This window comes from Aethalodelphis obliquidens, unplaced genomic scaffold, assembly GCF_003676395.1.
Source record: "Aethalodelphis obliquidens isolate GAN/ISIS:26980383/991018 unplaced genomic scaffold, ASM367639v1 scaffold109, whole genome shotgun sequence".
Classification (NCBI taxonomy): Eukaryota; Metazoa; Chordata; class Mammalia; order Artiodactyla; family Delphinidae; genus Aethalodelphis; species Aethalodelphis obliquidens.
In genome coordinates this window covers 1-22,155 of record NW_020838053.1, presented here as the reverse complement: position 1 = coordinate 22,155, position 22,155 = coordinate 1, and the positions used below count along the sequence as shown (strand labels likewise).

At 41.4% G+C, this 22,155-nt stretch overlaps 1 protein-coding gene across 1 annotated transcript; it reads left to right on the top strand.

Moving 5' to 3' along the window:
- Nucleotides 1-1,817: 1,817 nt before the first annotated feature.
- On the top strand, nucleotides 1,818-8,531 carry CCDC190 (coiled-coil domain containing 190; the record flags this gene model as incomplete). The annotated part of the gene is given in 7 exon segments (XM_027096859.1): nucleotides 1,818-2,277; nucleotides 2,280-2,380; nucleotides 3,845-3,848; nucleotides 7,169-7,292; nucleotides 7,558-8,043; nucleotides 8,045-8,136; nucleotides 8,461-8,531. Coding segments are annotated over 7 exon segments (960 nt in total), but the record flags the coding sequence as incomplete, so codon positions are not given.
- Nucleotides 8,532-22,155: the final 13,624 nt, after the last annotated feature.

The following is a 22,155-nucleotide window of genomic DNA, read 5'->3' as shown; positions in this document are numbered from 1 at the left end:
GTTCAACTGACCTTCTACCTTAGAGTCCAATATATGATCACAAAAGTCGATTTAAATTTCACTTTGCCTGTTTCTGTTGTGACGACTTTGAAAATCTTAACTTAGCACTGAAGTACACAAGACATGGATAGAAGCCTGGGGAAAGTCAGTACAGTGGGCAATAATACAAAATAAACGAATTACTCTCCTGCACAAAATGTGTACAATCTGACAACAAAAACAGGGTACCTTCTTTTGGAACCTGATCTGGTTTCCAAGAAGTAGGACTGGGCGTTGTGAGGAGACTGGGGAGTAGTATGGCAAAAGAGGGAGAAGAGGAGAAGTGGGTGGGGAAAGAGAGGGATAGAGAGAGACTGAGAACACAGTAAGACACTCCATGCTTTCATTCTTGGCTCCCATGGACACAGCTGAGAAGGGGCACTGTGGGCCCCTTGAGGGGAGGGCTGAAGGCTGGCAGCCTCCCTTAACTCACAGGGCTATTTCAAGCTCTGGGATTGGTGCCCACGCCCAGGGAGTTAGCATTCCTGATGGGGGAGGTGGCATGGAAGAGAGCTTTCAAGTGTATTCAACATTCTCCCCCTCAACCCTCTCCAAAAGTCTCTCTATCTCCCACCTCCCCAACACCGAGCTCCTAAAATTTACTGAAGAAAAACAAGCACATTAATCCAGGCTCAACCTGGCATAGCAAAAGAAGCAGGCAACCTTCTCAGCAAACCCTGGATTTGTAGGTAAGTGCTACTCACCACATTCTTTAATAAAAGTTTAGTCTACGCTTTAGACTAAAAGCTGTCTTAAAATTCCTTTCCTGTGTCCTGACCTTATCCTCCCTTTTAATGCTAAGCTTTTTCCTGTGTTATTATCACCAAAGCTTTATTCATAGCAATCCATTTATATCGCAGGCACATATTGTGCTCTTAGCTCTGCATATTGTGAGGGACACAAAGAGGAGGAAAGATTTGTCCCTACCTGTTAGTGCAACAGAGCTCGGAGGAGGAAGGTGGGTGAGGGTCGGAAGAGGAACCACTTTCCAATCCAAGTGGTTTCACCAGAGCTTCCCAGACTACTTGTTCTGGACACCTGTACTATTTTGTGACCAACAGATCCCACTCTTCCCACTCTTTGAAATACTGATTGTTCAGATTTGGCATGCACCATTAGACTCCAGCATCGTAAATCTGAAAGTTCCTTGAGAGCAGGAGCTGTGTCTCATTCACCACTACCCTCAGCCCTCAGCATAGCACCTGCCACATGGTAGGATTGCAGGCTGCATGGACCCTCACGTTCATGAATTAATGAACTGAAAGGGCTCCAGAATGGCTCTGTCCTAAGTCCCCAAATCCTCTCCAGGCCCCTGAGCGGGTCTTTGGGGAAACTTTAAAGAACAGTAGAAGAGGCTTATCTCACAGGGCGAATAATGCCTTATATATGTAAAATGTTTTTATTATTTTTGCCCCAAAAGTTATTCATGTAGTTTTCACTTGATCTTTATAGCAACCTGATTGAGGATTTTATAGGGAGCCTGTCGTCTATTTTATTGGCAAGGAGACTGAGGCTCAGAGGAATGACTCTGTCCTCAATACTTCTGTGTCACTCTGGAAAATCATGTTACTATAGGGCTGATAAATGGAACATTGCCTGCCATAGATGTCACAGTCATCAGCGATTGCAGACACAGCCGTTGGTGAGCTGGTGAGCCCTGAGGATACTGGCCCCAGATAAGCTGGGGTGTATATCAAAGGAATGATTTCAGTGAGCCCAGACTCTTGCATCTTCCCATACATAGAAAAACGCTAAGTTCCTTAACTTGGGATATCTAGGTTTCTTTTATTAGCAGTAATCTTTTGTTCCTACTACCTGACCTTTGTTGCAAACTTCTACATATCCTAGCTCCCCCCTCACCTCTTCAGAGCAGTTTTCTCAGGGTTACTTGAGATGATGCCTCCCGGGCTCGAAGTCCTAAAAATTCCTGCCAAATAAAACATAACTCTCAACTTTTAGGTTGTGAATAATATTTTAGTCAGCAGGGCAAAGTTTTCTAATAGCGTGACTTTGTCTGACTAGGTAGCTGTGGATTCAGAAAAACACAGGATTCAAACACTGATCTTCCAGTTAAAAGCCAGGGGTCAAGTTCCCCGTTTTGCTTTATCAGGTCTGTCATGGTGCCTGGGAGAATCTTGTTCTATTGTCTCTAGACCATGAAGAGGATGGAGAGGAACATGGTCAGGGGACCACTACAGAAGCACTTTGATTTGGAGAGGGAGAACGCCAAACAGGCTGAAGCCAAAGACTGCAGAGACTAGAGGATATCTGCCTATACCATGTGAGGTTGTTGACCAGGGAGCAGAGATGGCTCCAAAAAGAACTGCAGAGGTTGCAGCAAGTTAAGCCTTCCAGGATGGGGAGAGGCAGAGCAGGGCAGCAAGCCATCAGCTGGCTAAGGCAAGAGTAACATCCCCTACCTCATGACGAGGGCCCTTTCAGAGATCTGGACACCAAGAAAGTGAGAACTTCTGATCTCAACTTGGATTTTAGGCTGCCCACCCATCCATGTCCCTCTCTCCCTCAATTACACAGCTCCCTGGAGCAGCCCACATGCAAACCATCTTGAGCTAACACTTCTCAGGCTCCCAGTCTTTCAAATGAGCTCTCTCTGGCTTTAAAGCCTTAATGTTCTACTTTCTTATATCTGGGTCGATTTGGTTTCACTTCTTTTCTATGCCTGGTCAACAAGCATTCATTGAGTAACTATTAATGTGCAAGTCGTCTTATGAAAAAGAAGTAAACCAAAAAAATTTCCCTGGGATTGGCGACCAGAGAGAATTGTGTAATGATGGCTGACCTCTGATAGGGCTGAGCAAGGAGCACTTGGCTGTTTTCAACACTCACTAATATGAGAGTCAGGCCCTTCCTTTCTTCTGCAGAAAGTGAATTTGTCAACTACCCTCCTTGTACTCCAAAGTGTATTCACACAAGAGCTTACAGATTTTGCTTAGATTAGAAAATGTTGCACAAGTGATTGTTGTGTATTGGTACTGTGATTTCTTTGTCTTCTTAAGCCAAAGGGCAAATATTTCTGTCATTTACCCAAAGAGGCCTCTTTACTCAGAAGCTGTGAGCTCATATCCTTTGTAATAATTCCCTCCCATAAAACCTTCTGTTGCCAAAGAATAATCCTTTCCAAATGTACACATCACTTAGAAGACTATCCAATGAACATAGACTATATAGTTAAGTAGTTATAACAAGAATAATGCTACTAACTTCATACACTCATTTCTAGTTAGTAGCTACTGATTATCATAGAAGGAAGGGCTACACAATGCTATCCAGAATCTCAGACCTTCCAAAGCTGTCTACACCATTCAGTAAAAAGAGAAGGAAATAAAACTGCCTGCTCAGTGATTCCATCTTTGTCCATTAAACCATGGTGGCTAAGAATACAGACTCTGGACCCAGATTGCCAGGGTTGAAATCCTGACTCTATCACTTACCAGCTGTGAGGCCTTGGGCAGCTTACTGGACCTGTCTCTGCCTCAGTTTTCTCCAGAGTAAAATGTAAATGATGTTTCCTACCTCATAAAGTCATTTGAGGATGCAGTGAGTACTTGAAACAGTACCTAAATGCAAAATAAGTGCTATATAAGTGTTTGCTCTTATCAGTCAATCAATCCTGTAAAAGATTGTTACAGGATTAAAACTCTTCTGTTTTGTTGAAAGTTGCCATAGTTATACAGTTTGTAGAAACTAGTTCTATTTTTCCCATAACAAAATAATCATATGTTAATATTCAGCATAGAATGGATCTATCTCAGCTCTTCAAAACTATGGTCCCTTCTTACTTAAGGCAGGTGCAGGAGCCCTGAAAATGACGTAGCATGTTCAAGAGGAAAGCCAAGTATCACAATTGAATGTAAAATCATTTAGGTCTCCACAGCTAATAGGTGGACACAAGACCCTCTAGTAATATCCAGGCATCTGGCCTAAGAATTATTTCTAGCCTCCAGCTTTGGGTTTTAAAGAGGAGAAACTGAGCAAATAACTGAACTTCCTTGTCTGTAATAAATGGTTAAACCAAACTAGAATGAGAGGTCACAGAATGGAAAAGAATCTTAGAAGCCATTTGGTTGAATCCCACTTCAGTTCTCAAAAAGGATGCTGAAGACCAGATACCTACTCTCTATGGGGTGTTCAGAAGACCAGGTCCGAGGGAGGTGGCTGTCCTTGATGACTAGAGAGTTTGCGTCAGGGACAGGTGGTATAAAAAGAGTCTGGACAAGGAGGCAGCAAACTTTGATTCAGGGGCCTCTGTCTCTATTTCCTTTAGAAAGTCACATCCTCTCTGAGGCTCAGACTTCTTGACAGTAAAACTAGGGAAGAAGGAAGGAAACAATATGAATTAAGTGTCAGTATTTATCAGGCACTGTACTAGGCAATATATTCCCATGATTCACTTAATGAAATTGTTATTGAGATTCAACTACAGGATACATGCCAGTTGGTGGATTTTTTATTTTTTTATAAACTTATTTATTTTATTTATTTTACTTTTGGCTGCATTGGGTCTTCGTTGCTGCGAGTGGGCTTTCTCTAGTTGTGGCGAGCGGGGGCTACACTTCGTTGCGGAGCACAGGCTCTAGGTGCACAGGCTTCAGTAGTTGTGGCTCACAGGTTCTAGAGCGCAGGCTCGGTAGTTGTGGCGCACAGGCTTAGTTGCTCAGCGGCATGTGGGATCTTCCCGGACCAGGGCTCGAACCTGTGTCCCCTGCATTGGCAGGCGGATTCTTAACCACTGTGTCACCAGGTGGATTGTTTAAAATGCATATTCCCTGTCTTCATCTGTAGAGATTTGGATCAGTAGGTTAGGAGTTAGGCTCAAAATCCACATTTTTAAATGAGCTGACACTAAGGCAGATTATTCTGAGACAGGTGTTTTGTGGGCCAGACTTTACAAAACCCCATTACAGCATCTCAGATAGACACAGGAATGCAAATATGAAAAAACATGGTCTGTGCCCTCGAGATGCTCACATTTAAATTGGAAGTTAGCCATGCTTGCAAAAAATTATCACAGAAAATACTAATTGCTAAATTAGAGTTGTTTTCAAAGTAGAACAAGAGCATGGAAAGTTTCCTATGTCTATCAAAGGGGCTCAGGTGAGATGTCCCAAAAGAGGCAGTGTATGAGCAGAATCTTAGAAGAGGAAGAGAATGAAGATGGGTGGGGTAGGGGGGTGGGCAGCTTGTCACGAGGACACGTGGCAAGGCCACTCCTGGCAGTAGGAACACTGTGTACAAAGGCACATGCATGAGAATGATTTGCTACAGGTTGCTCAACCTGCAGGGGTGTAAGGGGTGACGAGAAGGTGTAGGTGAAATGTTTACAGACAAAGCAGTGTAGGCAGTGTCTCCAGTCATGAATAGCTTCATAGGTCTTGCAAGAGTTTAAATCTCACCCTACAGGGTTTGGGAGTAGGGAGATTACATGTCCACGTGTGAGAAGGATTACTCAGCTGTAATGTTTAAGGTAGACCAGATAGGAGAATTCCAGAGTGTAGGCCAGGGTTTAAAGGGCTAAACTAGGGCATTGGCCAGGTGAAAAAAAATGAGTATCTTAAGATATTTAGGAAGTGAAATTACATCTTTTTTTTTTAACATCTTTATTGGAGTATAATTGCTTTACAATGGTGTGTTAGTTTCTGTTTATAACAAAGTGAATCAGCTGTACATGTACATATATCCTCATATTTCCTCCCTCTTGCATCTCCCTCCCTCCCACCCTCTCTATCCCACCCCTCTAGGTGGACAAAAAGCATGGAGCTGATCTCCCTGTGCTATGCGGCTGCTTCCCACGAAATTGCATCTTAAGTGTACAAGCATTTTGAGATATTTAAGTGGGGAATTGTCAGAGCTTTATGATTAATTATATGTTCAAGCTAAAAAAAAACAGAGTCAAGAATATACTGCCTGGCACAAAGTAGGCACTCATACATCCTTGCTAAATTGGATAACTAGATGGACACACACACACACTCACACACACACACACACGCACTCAAGAAGACAACAGAAGAAGAGCGACCCCAAAAGGACTATCTCTTTCCTTGACTACCTCACCAAGAAGTTATTTGATGAAAGAATATTAGCAGTTTAATGTAAACTCTAGGCCCTTTATCTGGTCATAAGTCCTCTGCCTGGTGCCTACTAACCCATGTAGATTTAGGGAACTCACTCCCATTAGAGCAAACTAGTGCAAGACTTTCAACTGTAAGTGACCCACTCATGAGACATCTTGAAAACAAACCGGGTTTTCTACAGCAGCTATGACTACAAGATGCTGAAACATTAACTCAAAGAGCAAAAAACCCACTTACTCATGGCCGGCAGTTGCAACTCTTGGCTCAGGTGGGTAGGAGGTCACATAATTGAGGTGAATGAAACAATAGGGCACCAGCTCTGTGTATCACTCACACCCAGTCTTTTTCTTTTGAAAACACCATGCTTGCCAAATAAAACATTCAGACAAAACCTCCATGGGCCAAGTCCGTTTAAACCTCTGACCTTGGTGTTTCTAAATCCTCTTTCACATATTTGAGGTAAACATTGGGGACCTGCTTTAGGTTTTTCTGTTTCCATTCATCATGCCAGATCAGCCTATTGTGTAATGTGATCCAATGGTATTCATATACTCTTTCTCCGCCCAGAGAACTAGCTTCAATCATTCTTTTCCTTCTTCTGTTACTGTATTCGTTTTTTAGGGCTACCCTAACAGCACCACAAACTGGGTGGCTGAAGCAACAGAAGTGTCTTCTCACATTTCTGGAGGCTTGAAGTCCAAAACTAAGAGTTGGTTCCTTCTGAAGCCTGGGAAAGAAGGATCTGTTCCAGGCCACCCTCTTTGGCTTGTCGATGGCCATCTTCTTCCTGTGCCTCTTCCCATCACCTTCCCTCTATCTAAGTCTCTGTGTCCAAATTTCTCTTTATTATAAGGACACCAGTCATATTGGACTAGGGCTCGCCCTAATGACCTCATCTTAACCTGATTATCTCTGTAAAGGGCCTGTCTCCAAATAAGGTCACATTCTGAAGTACTGGGCATTAGGATGTCTACATATGACATTTGGGGAGGATACAATTCAACCCATAACACCTATTAATTAACTCAAAACAGGTATCATCAAGAAAAAGTTCTCCTCTTACTTTGAGAAGGGAAGTCAGAAGAGACCAGAAGATGTTCTTATGTTCTCATCACAGGGAGGACAGAAGCACAGGGTTCTACAGGCTAATAAATTTAGGTAAGAAAATGCTTACTAAACTCATGGATATGACCTCTTTACATCGTCCTCTCCCTGAGAAAGTGCTGCCTTTTTCTTCTTAAGGAAAGAGCCATTTTTCCACGTTGTTACCACCCATTCTCACCTTTCATGCTCTTCCCACTCACTTTATTACCTCACCTAATACCACACTGAAAGGGGCCATGGTCTAATAACTTGAAAATGCTAAATATGAGCCTCTTCATCTGCTTTCAGAGATGTCTCTTCTTTTTACCTCCTTTCCCAGAGCACTGACAACAAATATGATCCAAGAAATATACAAAACCAAGTCCCAGATGCCTCCTTTCCATCACACTGGTCCCAAGGACCCCATGAAAAGCAAAAGGCAGTCGCTATCTCAAAATAACAGAACTTCCCACTTTATAGAAGAGAAGCCGCAAGCCCAAGAGAAATATTCTATAAATCCACTGAAGGGCAAAGACTCCAACAAGGGCATCTCTCTTCTATGTCAAGATCAAGACGTCTCCGCTCACACCCTAGACCAAGGCCCCAGTTCCAGCCCAGCTGGTGGTAGCAGAATGGCACACAGCGATGAGACCAGATCAAATGATGCCCACAAAAGGCCAGACCACACCACTGGGAAACAAATTCCCCTGAATCCCATGGAATGTGGAGGGAACTTCAAAGGCGAGCCCAAAACATCAACCTATTCAGAGTTGTTTGCAAAGGCCAGAAACACTCACTACCTCCGGCACCAGGTCCCCCCTGAGTCTGAGATTGCTTAGCACTGGGGAGATCTCTGGGCACAAGGAATCCTCACAGTACAGAGCAGAAAAGGGGTGTAAAAACAGGGTGCTAAATAAAAGTATTTGTCAAGCAACTGTAGTAAGCAATACAAATATATATATGCAATACATATATGTGTGTGTGTGTATATATACATATATATATATATATACTTTTTTCTTAAAACCTAGTTTTTTGTCCTTTTATGGGAATATACTCTTTCACTGAATGAGCAACGTTAGCATGAAAAATGAAGGGAGAGATGAATCTTCCGAAACCATTTTAAGCAATGTACACACGTTGCTAATATCATCAAAATTATGACTCTACATTGATGTCTAGAGTTTTCCTGAAAGGTAAAATATTAAGGATCCTGTTTACATTTGTCACCCTTTTCTTATAGGAGATTCTTATGGTGCCACCTGCTGGCAAAATGGCGTGGCTCTTCTGTTTGTTTTAGTTTCACATATAAAGGTAAGAATAGAAACTCAATTGAAAATATGTACATAATATGGTCTATAAATAAAAACTCCTCTCCCACCACAGCTCTGTGCTCTTTTCTGAAGCCCTTTCCTTTCTTCTTTTATTTCCAGATAGCTCCATTTTGGTTTTCTTATTCCCACTTTCTTTTTTTTTAAACATCTTTATTGGAGTATAATTGCTTTACATTGTTGTGTTAGTTTCTGCTTTATAACAAAGTGAATCAGCTATACATATACATGTATCCCCATATCTCCTCCCTCTTGCATCTCCCTCCCACCCTCCCTCATTCCCACTTTCAACCTGCTCTTATCAAACTTTTTGGATCCTAAAAAATGAAAAAGGAACAGTTTATAAGAAATGTGTCCCCTCTAACATTTTCTTCCAAGAAGCAAAGCAGTGGGGGAAAGCAGGCCAGGGGCAACAAAATTGACTGATGAATACCTAATTTATTTACACCATCCACGACTGTGCTGGCAGGAATAGGAACACCCAGGGTGGAGAAACTCCTTTGCAAACTTCCCAGTCCTTTATTGTGTGTTCTTTCTCCTTGTCTATCTCCATTACAATCACTCCTCAAGGATGAGTTCTCAAAATGATTCACCCCACTTCTAAATGGGTCTTTTCTCTGTGCTGGCCATAACTTCAAGACAGGGTCATTGTCAAGGCAGCAAGGACCTGGCCTCATCCTAGTCGTCTCCTCCACTTGATTAATCGCCCCTGTTCCAAGTACACCTCAGTCTCATGAACTTGAGAAATAAGCATTCTGCACGTTCCTTCTTGTTATCCTGCTTGTATCTTCATATATCTGATGGACCCAGATCTGCCTGTATCTCTAACTCCAAAATTTTATACATTCTATTTCAAATGACATTTCATGAACTGCAACAAAATTGTGCATTTACAAATCTTCTAACGTCATAGATTTTATTCTTATCATTTAGCCTAATACATTTCCTTCTTCAATATGATGGATACAATACTTTTATTGATACAACTCAACACAACCAGAGGGAAAGCTGTTGCATGGGTCCTTGCTTGTCCTAACCCATTAAATTCTATAGAACAGTTTAAATCCTTAATCTTCACAAGCCACACTGAGTTCCAGGATAGCTCTCACCCAATCAGCTTAAAGTCATTCATTCATACCAGAGGTCTCATCTGGGGATAGATGTGCTCCCCAAAAGACATTTGATAATGTCCAGAGATATGTTTGGTTGTCACAACCCAGGTGAGGGGGGTAAAAGACCCTGACCTAGAGACAGTAGCACTGACATATGTACACTACCAAATGTAAAATAGATAGCTAGTGGGAAACAGCTGCATAGCACAGGGAGATCGGCTTGGTGCTGTGTGACCACCTAGAGGGGTGGGATAAGGAGGGTGGGAGGGAGATGCAAGAGGGAGGGGATATGGGGATATATGTATACATATAGCTGATTCACTTTGTTATACAGCAGAAACTAACACACCATTGTAAAGCAATTATACTCCAATAAAGATGTAAAAAAAAAAAAGGAGTTAATCTCTTAAGGGAAAACTACCTTCAGTTAATACAGAACTCTCCTTTATTTGGTCATTCATTCATTGCATATTTATTGGGTACTCTATCCAAAGTCCCAATCCCAGGTGTTGGGAACACTGAAAACGTACATATAAAACCCTCCCTCTTGGAGCATTTACTTTGACAGACAAAACAATAAGAAAGTAATTATTCTATTAATTTTTAGCATTTACTTTGACAGACAAAACAATAAGAAAGTAATTATTCTATTAATTTTTAATCATGGTTATGATGAGTGTTAGAAAGAAGTACAGGTGCTAAGAAAGCCTAAAACTTATGTGCTGACCTAGTCTGGAGAGTCAAAGGAGGCTTCTAGGAGGGCTGATGATCAAGCTGAGATCCGATGGGAAGGAGAAATCGGCCAGGGAAAAGGAAGGAGTGAGGTAGAGAGTTTCCGGAAGGAAGAAGAACCTGCATGAAGGACCTTAGGAGAGAAGCTGCGTGGGGTAATGGGGGTCCTGAAAGAAGAGCAGTATGGTTGGAGCTTAGAAAGAGAAAGGGAGGGGCTGGGAATGAGCTGAAAAGGTTTGTAAAGAAGGCAGGGGCCTCACTACTGAAAGTTTTCCGTTAAGCAACATTAAAATAACATACTTTGGGAGATTTATATAATTATTTCCAAGGCTTATGGTAGTACAATGATATCTCGGGAATGGATTCAGAGACTGGGGCTTTTGCTGGAGCAGCTGTAACTAGATAGGAAATGGGAACATTCTTGACTCACACCAACCCAAGACAAGTGAGGTTCTGGTGCTGTTCACCTAGTACCTTACACGAAACAAAACTTACCAATCTGGGCTTCCCTGGTGGCGCAGTGGTTGAGAGCCCGCCTGCCGATGCAGGGGACATGGGTTCGTGCCCCGGTCCGGGAAGATCCCACATGCCGCGGAGCGGCTGGGCCCGTGAGCCATGGCCACTGAGCCTGCGCGTCTGGAGCCTGTGCTCCGCAACGGGAGAGGCCACGACAGTGAGAGGCCCGCGTACTGCCAAAAAAAAAAAAAACAAAAAAACTTACCAATCCTGTGTTCATTTGTTATTTCTCCAGGATTACATATACCTGGAAAGTAAGCCAGAGGAAGGGAGTGGGACAGACTGCTGAGCAGTATCCTTGCAAATTATTTAAAAGAAAAGAATCCCACGATAGCTGTCTTCTTCCCTCAAGCTCTATGGAGTTCAACTTAGCACATGCTGTGTCAACACAAGTATGGATCTCAAATCTCCTGGGACCTTGAAAATGGAATGGTAACAAACCCCTCAACCATAACTAATTCAACATGTGTTACAGACATCGTTTGGCATAGAGTTATTATTAGTCTAGTTTTCCAAATGGAATTGAAGAACAGACACATCCAAACCCAGGTTAGACAGACAGTGAAGGGCTAAGTCTTGTGCCTGCTAGAGCAGCTCATCCTATCCAAATTACTGCACAGGACAAAGAACTGAATCTCCATTATAAGCTCAAACATTAATATGAGTATAGATACACATATGCACAAGCATGTACATCTATACACATGTGAATAGACACAAATATTCATTACCATATTTTATCTAACCCAAAATGCCATATTTTATAGGATGCAATATTATGTCATGTACTAGTGAGAGAAAAAAATGTTGTCAATTAAATTATGACATGCTATTGACTATAAGATGCATCATAATTTCAAAGAAATTAAAACATGAAAATGAAAATTTCAGAACTGACAAAATGAGGTGTATCTGAGTGTGCATATCGTGTGTGTGACACACACATACACATACTTTTTTAAAATATCCCTCACCTATGAAGAACCAAACATGTTAGAACTAAAATAAAACCTTTGGTGATAGTCTTCTATCACCCAAATCATAAGAAATCAGAAAAAAGATTACATGAACTAAAAATTAAGATTACGCTGAAATCCCTTTATTTCCACTTAAGTCCCACTTAATGCATGAAGCCTTTTCCAACAGATCTCCCTCTCCCGGCACTGCTGGGACACCTGCCATCTGCACTATACAATTCTACATTTGAGTAGAGAAAGTCTTGTTTTGACCTCTCGTTGTTTCTGTATTTAAATTGTGTTTTCCTGCCAAGAATTAAGGTCCCTGCAATGTCTGTGTGGGGGGGATGGGGTGACTGGCGTCGTGTTTTCTATCTGTCCCCTGGAGTTTAGCGTGAGCCGCCGTAAATACCCTGGCTCTTGACTTGCCTCCCATTGCTGTAAAATACAGAAAGTGAGTGCCCTCAATAGGTTGTTCATTGGTGTTCTTGGAGATTTTCAAAAGGGAAAAAGGCCATATAGGAAAATCAATTTAAGATTTCTCACTGTGACCACCAATTCCCCTTTTACTAAATTCTTTACTTAGTTTTAATCCAGGAATATTTATGAAATAACTGCTAGGCCCTGCTGGGCTAGGTGCTGGGGATACAAGGGGAGGAACTAACGCTTGCTGCTTGCTGAGCACTCACCCTGTGCCAGATGACGGCCTGAAGATGCTCAGAGAGAGAGGAGCGGGACAGATACACCAACAAGCAAGGACTATGCACGCTGATCTTCTCACGTGACACAAGGAAGGTCTGGCAAATAGGTTTGTTTCTTATGGGCCATAACTGCAGCTGTGTTGAGAAGAATTCTGAAGCCCTAACACTTAACAACATATCTGAACCCTTGTAAGGCGTGATTGTGAAGGAATTCCTTAAAAGAGCACAGCTGAGCAAAGGAAAGAAGATAAGTCACTCATTAACAACTGGCCATATTTTCGTAGTTTAGCCAGGGTCATAAAGACATACTTTTTAATTATTTTATGATTGAATAATTATGCTAATTGTTGGCTTTTCGAAAGTACAAAACATGTTACAGGGAGCTAAAAATGATACATTGTCCCCCAGATAGGAGAAATGCTGTTAACATGTTAGCATATTTCTTTCCAATCTTTTTCCTAAGCATCATCAAAAAGGAGGAACATTTCAACAACCATAATTATAAGAGAAATCTTCATCTTTTGGTTTCTGTTAAGGAATGGAGAACAGTTCCCAAAGCATATTCATAGAGCACTCTTACCACAAGATACTCTCAAAAAGGAGGTCTGTGTTTAAATATATCTGGGATACACTACAGCCTGTATCCCCATCCTAGGTTTGGGTGAGGGGTAGTGGTAACATGGTATTAGTGTAACCAAGCAGGACCCTATGGGCCTTCCCGGGACAGACCCCACCTCCACCCCATGTCCTCTGTCTGCCTTTTGTCTGTAAAAAAATTTTAGCCTCCTAGGCCTTCCCTGTGTTCCAAAGAATAAATTCAATCAGAGAAGTGAGAAAATGCAGAAACAAAGGAAAACAGTCAAGCAAGACAAAATAATAATAGTTTAACCACTAAACAAAGTCAAGGGCCTTTAGTTCCTCCTCAAGGGCTGTAGATTATATTTTGAGCCATATTCTTTGAGCTGTTTTGCAGATACTGAAACACCCACCAGGTGGAAGAAATTAACTGTATGACGATCCCAGACAGGTTGAAAAAAGAAGGTTGATGATGTTGACTTCCAATTACCTCACCACCAAGCAATCAGAAGAATATCCATGAGCTGATCACATACCCTGCAAACCTCCCCCTCACCCTGTCTTTAAAAACCTTTCCCTGAAAGCCTTCAAGGGGTTCAAGTCTTTTAAGCACTAGCCACCTGGACTCATTGCTTGGTTTCCTTCAATAAATGCTGAACTTTCCTTCACCATAACCCCGTGTTGGTAGATGGGCTTTAGTGCACACAGGTGAGCAGACCCAAGTTTGGATCAGTAACACTAGCATAGCAAAGATTTTGAGAAGTTCCACAGAAAAGAAACATATTCTCATGAAAACTTCTCTTTTTTCTTACTGTCTTCGTTCCTTCCCTTCTTCTTTTCTCTCTCTCTCTCCTTTCCTCTCCTCCTTCCTTCTTTTCTTGCTTACTTGCTTGGATTACCAACTAACACCTTGCAGCAGATTTACATTCCTGCGGAATACACTTGGGAAATACTTTCTCAGTTGATGTTCCCAGGTTTCCGAATTTATATGCTTCCCAGGTCCAAGCAGCCAAGGTGAGGGAAGCAAGCCTACCTCAAGCAAGACGGTAAGTGGTAGGATGCTTGCCTTGTACCTAGTGGTACTTGCTGAGGTATATTCCCTCAGAAAATACTGTGTAAGCTGAATAAGGTTACCGAGTAAAACCCTACCAGGCTGTACCTACTGGAATTGGTAGGAAAAAGTCAAAGTGAAGAACTAATAAGGTTTGAAAACTCTTTAAACTTTCAATTTACATAGAGATCTGCTATCTTCATTTTCCAAACCTAAAATTTCTCTTCTATGATCCAAAGTGAATGCATTTTTATAATTAAGACATATTTCTTACCCACCAACAGTATGATGGGTACCAGCAGCCTCCAGACTGAAGAAGGCAGAACTCCAAATATCAGGTTGGTCATCACTGCACCTGGGCATTCAACACCGGAACGTGAGCCTTAAGGATGCAGACAGAGGTGCTGTGAGGACATTAAGTCATCAGATTTGTCCCAAGTTGTTATCATCTGCAAGTTGTCCCAAGTTGTTATCATCTGTCCCAAGTTGATACCATCCTAAGCAAATGTTCTTTTAATTTTCCTTCAAACTGGATATCTGTTTAGTTTAACAACCATATATATGTGTCCACTATATGAAAGGAGCCTGGAATATAAAAGAAAACTTCCACTTTCCAGAAACTTCTAGTATAAAACATTGACAGCTATCCTGTGCCTTTACCCAAGAAATGGCTGGGGGTGGGGCAGTGGTCCCAGAGGTGTAATATCCATCACCTCTAGCTTGAGGTAGGAGTTTTCCACACCAGGGAAGCCTCAAAATGAGATGCTTAGCCTGGGTCCCATCCCACTGGTAAATTCTGCCCCTGTAAAGAACATCTCAGTCTGCACAGAATTTGTGTTGGCTTTTAGCTATTTTATTCCGTATAAAGGTACAGCTTGACCTTTAGTGATTTATTACCCACAGCAGAATTGCTTCACTGTTTTATCTAGTTTAATTTTGGGTGATTCAGTTTAATTATTGAGCATTTATTTTTAAAATATATTTATTATTTGTAATCTTAATTTATTTTTAATTTTAATTTATTTTAATAATAATTTTAATAATTATGTTATATAACTGTATGTTACATAATGTTATATAATTATTATAGTAATGATGTTCTATAGTTCTAATTATCATATATAATAATATAATAATTATTTTAAATAACAAATTATTTTAATCTTAATTTTTAATCTTATTTTTATTCATTTAAGTGAGGAATAGAAAATGCCAATGTGAGTGAAATAGTCCATGTTTGGCCTATGCCCCAAATAAAAGACACCTATGCCTTCCTTACCCCAGTCAGCAGTATAGAAATCTGTTAGCGCTTAATGCAGATCCCCTGTTGAGTTCCATACATGGTTAAATAAGAAGCTCATAATAGCCTCCAGGGAAGGTCAGGTGAATCGTCTTAGACTCAACATCATGGCCTTTGGCAACTCATTATTTATTTTTAATTTATTTTAATAAACACTAATACAGCAGTAGCTACTATATCCCAGATACTGTTCTAAGCATTTTATAAATATTGACCCAGAACTTTCCCCACAAAGAGTAATGAGTCCTATCTCAAGGAGAGCTGAGAGAGTTGAGAGCTCTGTGTTTCTATCTTATTTTTAGAACTAACACTCTGTCCTTAGTTGAGGAAATCTTTGAACTAAAATTCAGAGTCACCAACACATAAATTAATATTAGACAAAAAATAAGTAGACAGGAAGTCACAGCCTAGTAAGCCCCACATTTAAATCCCACCATGGGCTTAATTCAAGGAAAAAGGCAGGTGAACCTGAGACTTTCTATAAGAGGTGTGTTGAACTATTAAAACCTGTTACCCTGCTTCTATGAAACCAGACAACTACCAATAGCATAATTCTTTGAAAGGAATTATAACATTGTATGTCAACTAGAATTCAATTTTTTTTAAAGGAATTTTCTAGTTTAGTTCTTTCCCAGGTCCTTCCTCATCAAGGAAGCCAACAGGTACTTCCCTGCTGGTCCAGTGGTTAAGACTCCATGCTTCCAATGCAGGGGGCAGGGGTTTGATCCCTGGTCAGGGAACTAAGATCCCCCCATGCCGTGTGACCAAAAAAAATTAACTTATTGCCCCTTTGTAGAACACTGAGTCTCAAACGTCCCTTGGCCACTGTGGCTTAAGTGAAAGTCCAAATACCCTCCAGAACAGAGAATGAATAACATTTTCTGACCTCAACCAGCACAAGCCTAGTTTGTACAGGCTAAGCAAGAGTGACTGAAATCAAAAAAATTGACCAGAGAAAGAGAGGGAAACAAATGAAAGTGACACCACTACCACCCAACCTCGCTTCAAGCTACAGAGTCTATTATACGTGCATGTAGGAGAACTAAACCTTAAAGACTGTGAACAGCAATGCTAGATAATTACACAAAATGGAGATAGATCTGAAAGGAAGATCGGCATAAAAAAAATAAAGCATTAATAGGCAAATTTTAAGGTGACAATAACTGGCGATGGTGATATTATTACAGCATATACATTGAAGGAATATGCTTAGGAAAGTACAAGGAGGATGAAATGTATTGAAGAGGAGGCACAGAAGCCAACAGACTGGTCCAGGACTGGTTAGGTGTTGGAAAGACCCAGCTCAGAGACACGAAGGTGGAAAGATTAGTTGGAACAGGTAGTAGCTTGTGGCAGACCCAGGACTCACTGCTTTTATATCTTACTAGAAGGGACCCCATGAGATAAAATCTAGAGAAGCATGTTAAGAAAACAAATATCTGGCCCTGAAAGCAAACAGAAAATAAGGCACTAAGATCCTACAAATAGCGTTAGTTCTACATGTGGTGAAGGAAAGGGACAAAAATCAGGAAACAGGCGAAAATTTTAAAAGCTCAGCAGAGCCGCCTAGGAACAGTAAAACCTCAAAGTAAATATAACACTATTAGCATAAATTATTCAAAGCTTCCAACCTGCAAACAATGAGAAAGGGTAGTTTGAGGAATGCTTGGCAGAACAGGAATTGGTTTTCACGGTGTCCCCTGAAGCCAGAATCCGGAAACACTAAGAGCAGCTTCAGTTCAGGTATATGTTAGGGATGATTTTCTAGCTGAGATAAATCTATGACAAGGGGGAGACTCTCCCTAGGATGAAGTTTACATAGGCCTAAAGAAATTCCAGAGCAAGAGACAGTGGCAAAGGCCACAGTGGCATCAGGCTAAAAATGTCTTGAACCCTTTTGGGATGGAGAAACCCAAAGGAAGAGCAAGAGATCAGATCTTGGAGAAGGCCAGACAATTAGCTGTGTGCTTGGGACACACCTACCACAAATATGTTACTAGACAGAGCCCGGTGTAACCGTGCAGCTGAGGACACAGTACTTAAGGGGAAAAAGAAGTGAAAAGGTCTTAAATAGGCACAGAAGGAAAAGAGGGAATTTCAAGCAAATCCAGGTGACTGGCCACTATTGTAAACTTTTTAATTTGCAAGATTAAATGCTTCAAATGCTCCTCTCTGACAAAATATGCTTAGGTGCATTTTCCTCCATATATGGTGAAATGTCTTCCATAGGTTAAATTCCAGATAGCTGACAGAAAGCCCAGCATCCGGTGAAGCTGAAAACTACAAGATTTTCTCTACTCTCATTTTTTCACTGTCTACTCTCTTCTCCCCATTTATCACCAAGTCCTCTGCTACAATCTTTGGTGGGAAAAGCAATGTGGGTCCTGATGTTTGTTTAGGGTGGTTGTGACAGGCTCAGGATTTGTTTGTAGTTTCTAAAGTGTTTCAATAGGGTGGAAAGGATCAGCTGTGTTAACTGCTACTGATGGATCATTGCAAGTAGCAATGAAGGTCATTGTCCATGATAAGAACTGTTTTGGTAGAGGGGTGAAAGTGAAAGTCTGATTGAAGTGTATTTAAGAGAGGAAGAGAGGTGAGGCATTGGATACAGAGACTAAAGACAGGTCTGAGTTTTGCTACAAAGAGGAGCAAATAAATGGAATAGTAAGTTGCTTAGGGAAATGGGATAACAAAGAGTTTTTTGTTTGATTGATTTTTTTGTAAAGAAGGAAGACACTGACACATTCATTCATTCCAGGAATTACTAATTTCCTATTCCATCCCGAAAAACAATCCAGTTTTTGTAGTGTCCTCGAGACTTTGAACCCCATGAAAACATCCATGTCTAGCAGCATTTCTCATAGTAGAAATTGTCCTTTCATATTATGGCAATACCTATTCCTACTTATTCACCCTATTCAACATCCCCACACTTTTATCACCATTATTTCATAAATCAAGGACAAAACTAGGCCAAAAAATGAAGACTTTAACTCCAATGAATACATCTAGAATAAGAAAGTTATCTTGAAAAGAGGTCAGAAAAGAATGCTTCGTATTCGGCCGAGGATTAAACATGATTCCAGCATTTAGATATGCAGTCAGATCTCCTAAAACTGTAAGTGAAACATAAACATGGTATTGTTAGCTACAGCTAGAAAGTCATCCAAGATTATGACAACAACAACAAAAAGAAACAGCATTCTTCATTTCAAAAGAAGATAGCCAAAGGAATTGAAATACAATATCATCAGGTTGTAATAGGGAAGAAACTTTGTATTCTATTACAAGTTAATCACTAAAAGGATGTTGCCTATAAGCTTAAATTATACATAATGGCCCATCTCTGCGAACCCTGCCTCCCAGGTAATGAGCATTAAGCTAAAATACTTTTGTTTATCTTGCAGGAAACCTCCTGTGAGGCCCACCTGTGATTGGCTGCAGGATGGACAAAATTAACACATCCCCCTCCTGGCCAGAACCAGGACTTTAGCCCCTCCCCTGTTAGTAGGAAAGAAGCCTGACTTCTCACTCAGGGAAGATGGTTCTTTGAGACGCAAACACTTTCTCAGTCGGCTGGCTTTCCAAATAAAGTCCCCATTTTTTGCCCCAGCAACTCGTCTCTCAGTTTATTGGCCTGTTGTGCAGAGAGCAGCATGAGCCTAGACTCTGTAACAAATTGAGGTGAAGCCAGCCAGGAACCTTGCTGCCCATGGCTGGCCAGCCCTGGTCAGCGAGTTTTGGGGTAAGGCCCTAGCAGCTGCCGGGACCACTTGTCTTGAGGATCTTCCTCTCAAAGTTCCCCCGAAGCAGCACCGGCTGCCCCAGCACTTGGCAGTGGGAGAAAGGAATCGATGTTTGGGAGCCGACGGACTCCACACAGCAGGGTAAGTCGCTCTGGTGTGGACAGCCAGAAACTTTACTCCTCTCTGAGGCTTTTTTCTCCAGAATAAGCCAATTTGTTTTGTATTTGAGTGACATACCCTGTTGGAGAGAGGAAAGTACTTTGACTCTATTTGTGAACGAGTTTGTTTGTTACATTGGTTGCTAGCATTTGTGTGCACCATTTTGTTTTGTCTTTGTATTTCTGTTTTTTTAAAAATGGGGAATGTTTCAACTATCCCTAAAGAAATTCTTCTGAGGCGCATTTGGGATCAGTGGTCTGACTACAGCTAGGAACCCATGACTAAGAGGAAGATGAACCATGTGTTGGCCACAGTACATGTTTGGATCTCCACAAAGCGTTTAGGCAGGCTTATCTTGGGACCCCGTGTACCACGTACTGCCACTGCTGCTGTGCTAATTACATTGTTTGTAGTCTCCTGTGTTGTTGGTGTATGTAAAACCCCAAGACCAAACTTGAGGGTTTATTTAGGGTTTTCCGGGGTTTTTTGTTTGTTTGTTTCATTTTGTTTTGGTACCATTTCTCCAGTTACAGCCAAATCAGTTTTGTGATTTTTAAAACCTTTACTGATGTCAGATGGAGGAAATGAACAGAAAAAAACCTCTGTTCTTGTCTGAGAGTGGGACATTCCCAGGGAGAAGAGAAAAGTCCCATTTGGTTCCTAAAATCACCAAAAAGCCCAGCCCAGAATTCAGCACAGCTGGTTGATGTCAAGACAAAATGGTTAGAGAGGATCAGTTGCTACCTCTGGTTTTACAATAAAGCACTGAGGAATGGTGGCCTTTGAATGGCTCTAAACAATCCTGCAATTAGAGCTATTCTCTGAAAAAGCAGGGAAGAATGATAAAATCCACTATGTGCAAGCATTTGTGCTGTTACATCAGGGAACAAGAGTGAGGATATGTTGCTTCAAACCTTAACTCCTAAGGCTGAGCTAGCTGTCACAGCTGCTCCGACTGTTACGCCAACATATCCAGCCCCTTCCACCACCTCCCGTTTCCTGTTCAGCCCCAATTCCCAAAACTGGGGCTCAGGAAGTGGTCAGACTGACTCCCTTCCTTAAAAGGTCAATTAGAAAATTCTGTTAGTTCCTGGAGCAGAGGGACCTGGTCTGGTATCATCATCTAAGACCCAACAGGGCACCCACTCCTGGGGCAGGGCAGTTTCCCTTATGCCATTATCCCATAGGAGGCCTAAATGCAAACTGACAGCCAGTTGGGATTCTACAGATGCATAGTTCTTTCTCCACCTCAGACATTTACTTGGGAAGATCACAACGCTCCTTATAGCGAGGCTCCTCTCTGAATTGTTCACTTCTATTTTTGCTACCCACCACACTTTATGGGCAGACACACACATTCTTAGTAATATGATGCTTACAAGAGACGAAAGGAGAATGGTCATTGATAAGGCCAGGAGAGAAGTGTACCGGCTCCACCTAACAGACCCAAATGGTACACCTGAAGCTTGGCAGTACCGACAGCTGAACCAAATTGGGACCCCAATGAAGGAGAAATGCCCTTATTAGAGCACTACTGTAAGTGCATCTTAGCAGGGCTTTCAAAAGGGGAAACCAAGTAAAAGAATTTGGACAAAATTCAAATTCAGCAAAAACCAAATGAAGACCCCTCTGGATTTTTGGAAAGGACTTGTCAGGCCTACACATGTTATACTGATGCAGATCCCAAAGCCCTTGAAAATACTAGAATGATAAATCTGAACTCTTTTGCGCAAAGCACCTCAGATATCAGGAGAAAGATGAAAAAAATTAGATGGTGCGTTTGGAACAAACTCTTCTCAATTGGTAGACGTTGCTTTTAAAGTATTCAACAACAGGAACAATGACAGAAGAAAGACAATGCAAAACGAAATGCCGTTTTTCTGGCAGTGGCATTAGATTCCCAGAAGGTAAGTAACACGAAGAGGTAAGCCACCATTGGGGAAGGAATGATGCACTTACTGCAAGGGGGAAGGGCATTGGAAAAAATAATGCCCTAGGCTTAATAGAAAAGAAAGCAATAAAAGAAAGACAGGAGCCTCTCAGATGGTAGAAAGAGAGGAACACTGATGATAAATGAAGAGGCCCACAGACTTCCTTGGACTTAGGGCACCCAATTCTAATTTCCCCACAGGAGCCCCAGGTAAACTTGACAGTGGGAAATGAGCTGGTTGACTAATAGTTATGGGTGCAGCATACCATAAACACCAAGGTGGCACAGAAAACATCGCAATCCATGCAGGTCACGGGAGTCTCTGGAGAAGTACAAAATCGTTTGTTCTTAAACAGGACCAAATAGTGGGGTTTCACTCTTTTCTGAATTTTTAATTGAGATATAATTCACATACCATAAGTTTTCCCTTTTAAAAGTGTACAATTCGAGGATGTTTAGTGTATTCACAAAATTCACTATTTAAATTTAGAATATTTTTATCACCAGACAAAGAAACCCTATACCCATTAGAAGTCATGTCCTATTCCTCCATTCCAACAAGCCCTAGAAACCAGTATTGTACTTTCTGTTTCAGTGGATTTACGGGATTTGAGCATTCCATGTAAATGGTATCATAAATGTGGCCTTTTGTATCTGGTTAATTTCACTTAGCATGTCTTCAAGGTTCATCCATGTTACAGCAAGAATCACAATTTCATTCCTTTTTTTTTTTAAAGACTAGACCTGCCGAAGAGACAAGACACTTCTGGGTTTTTTTGCGGTACGCGAGCCTCTCACTGTTATAGCGTCTCCAGTTGTGGAGCACAG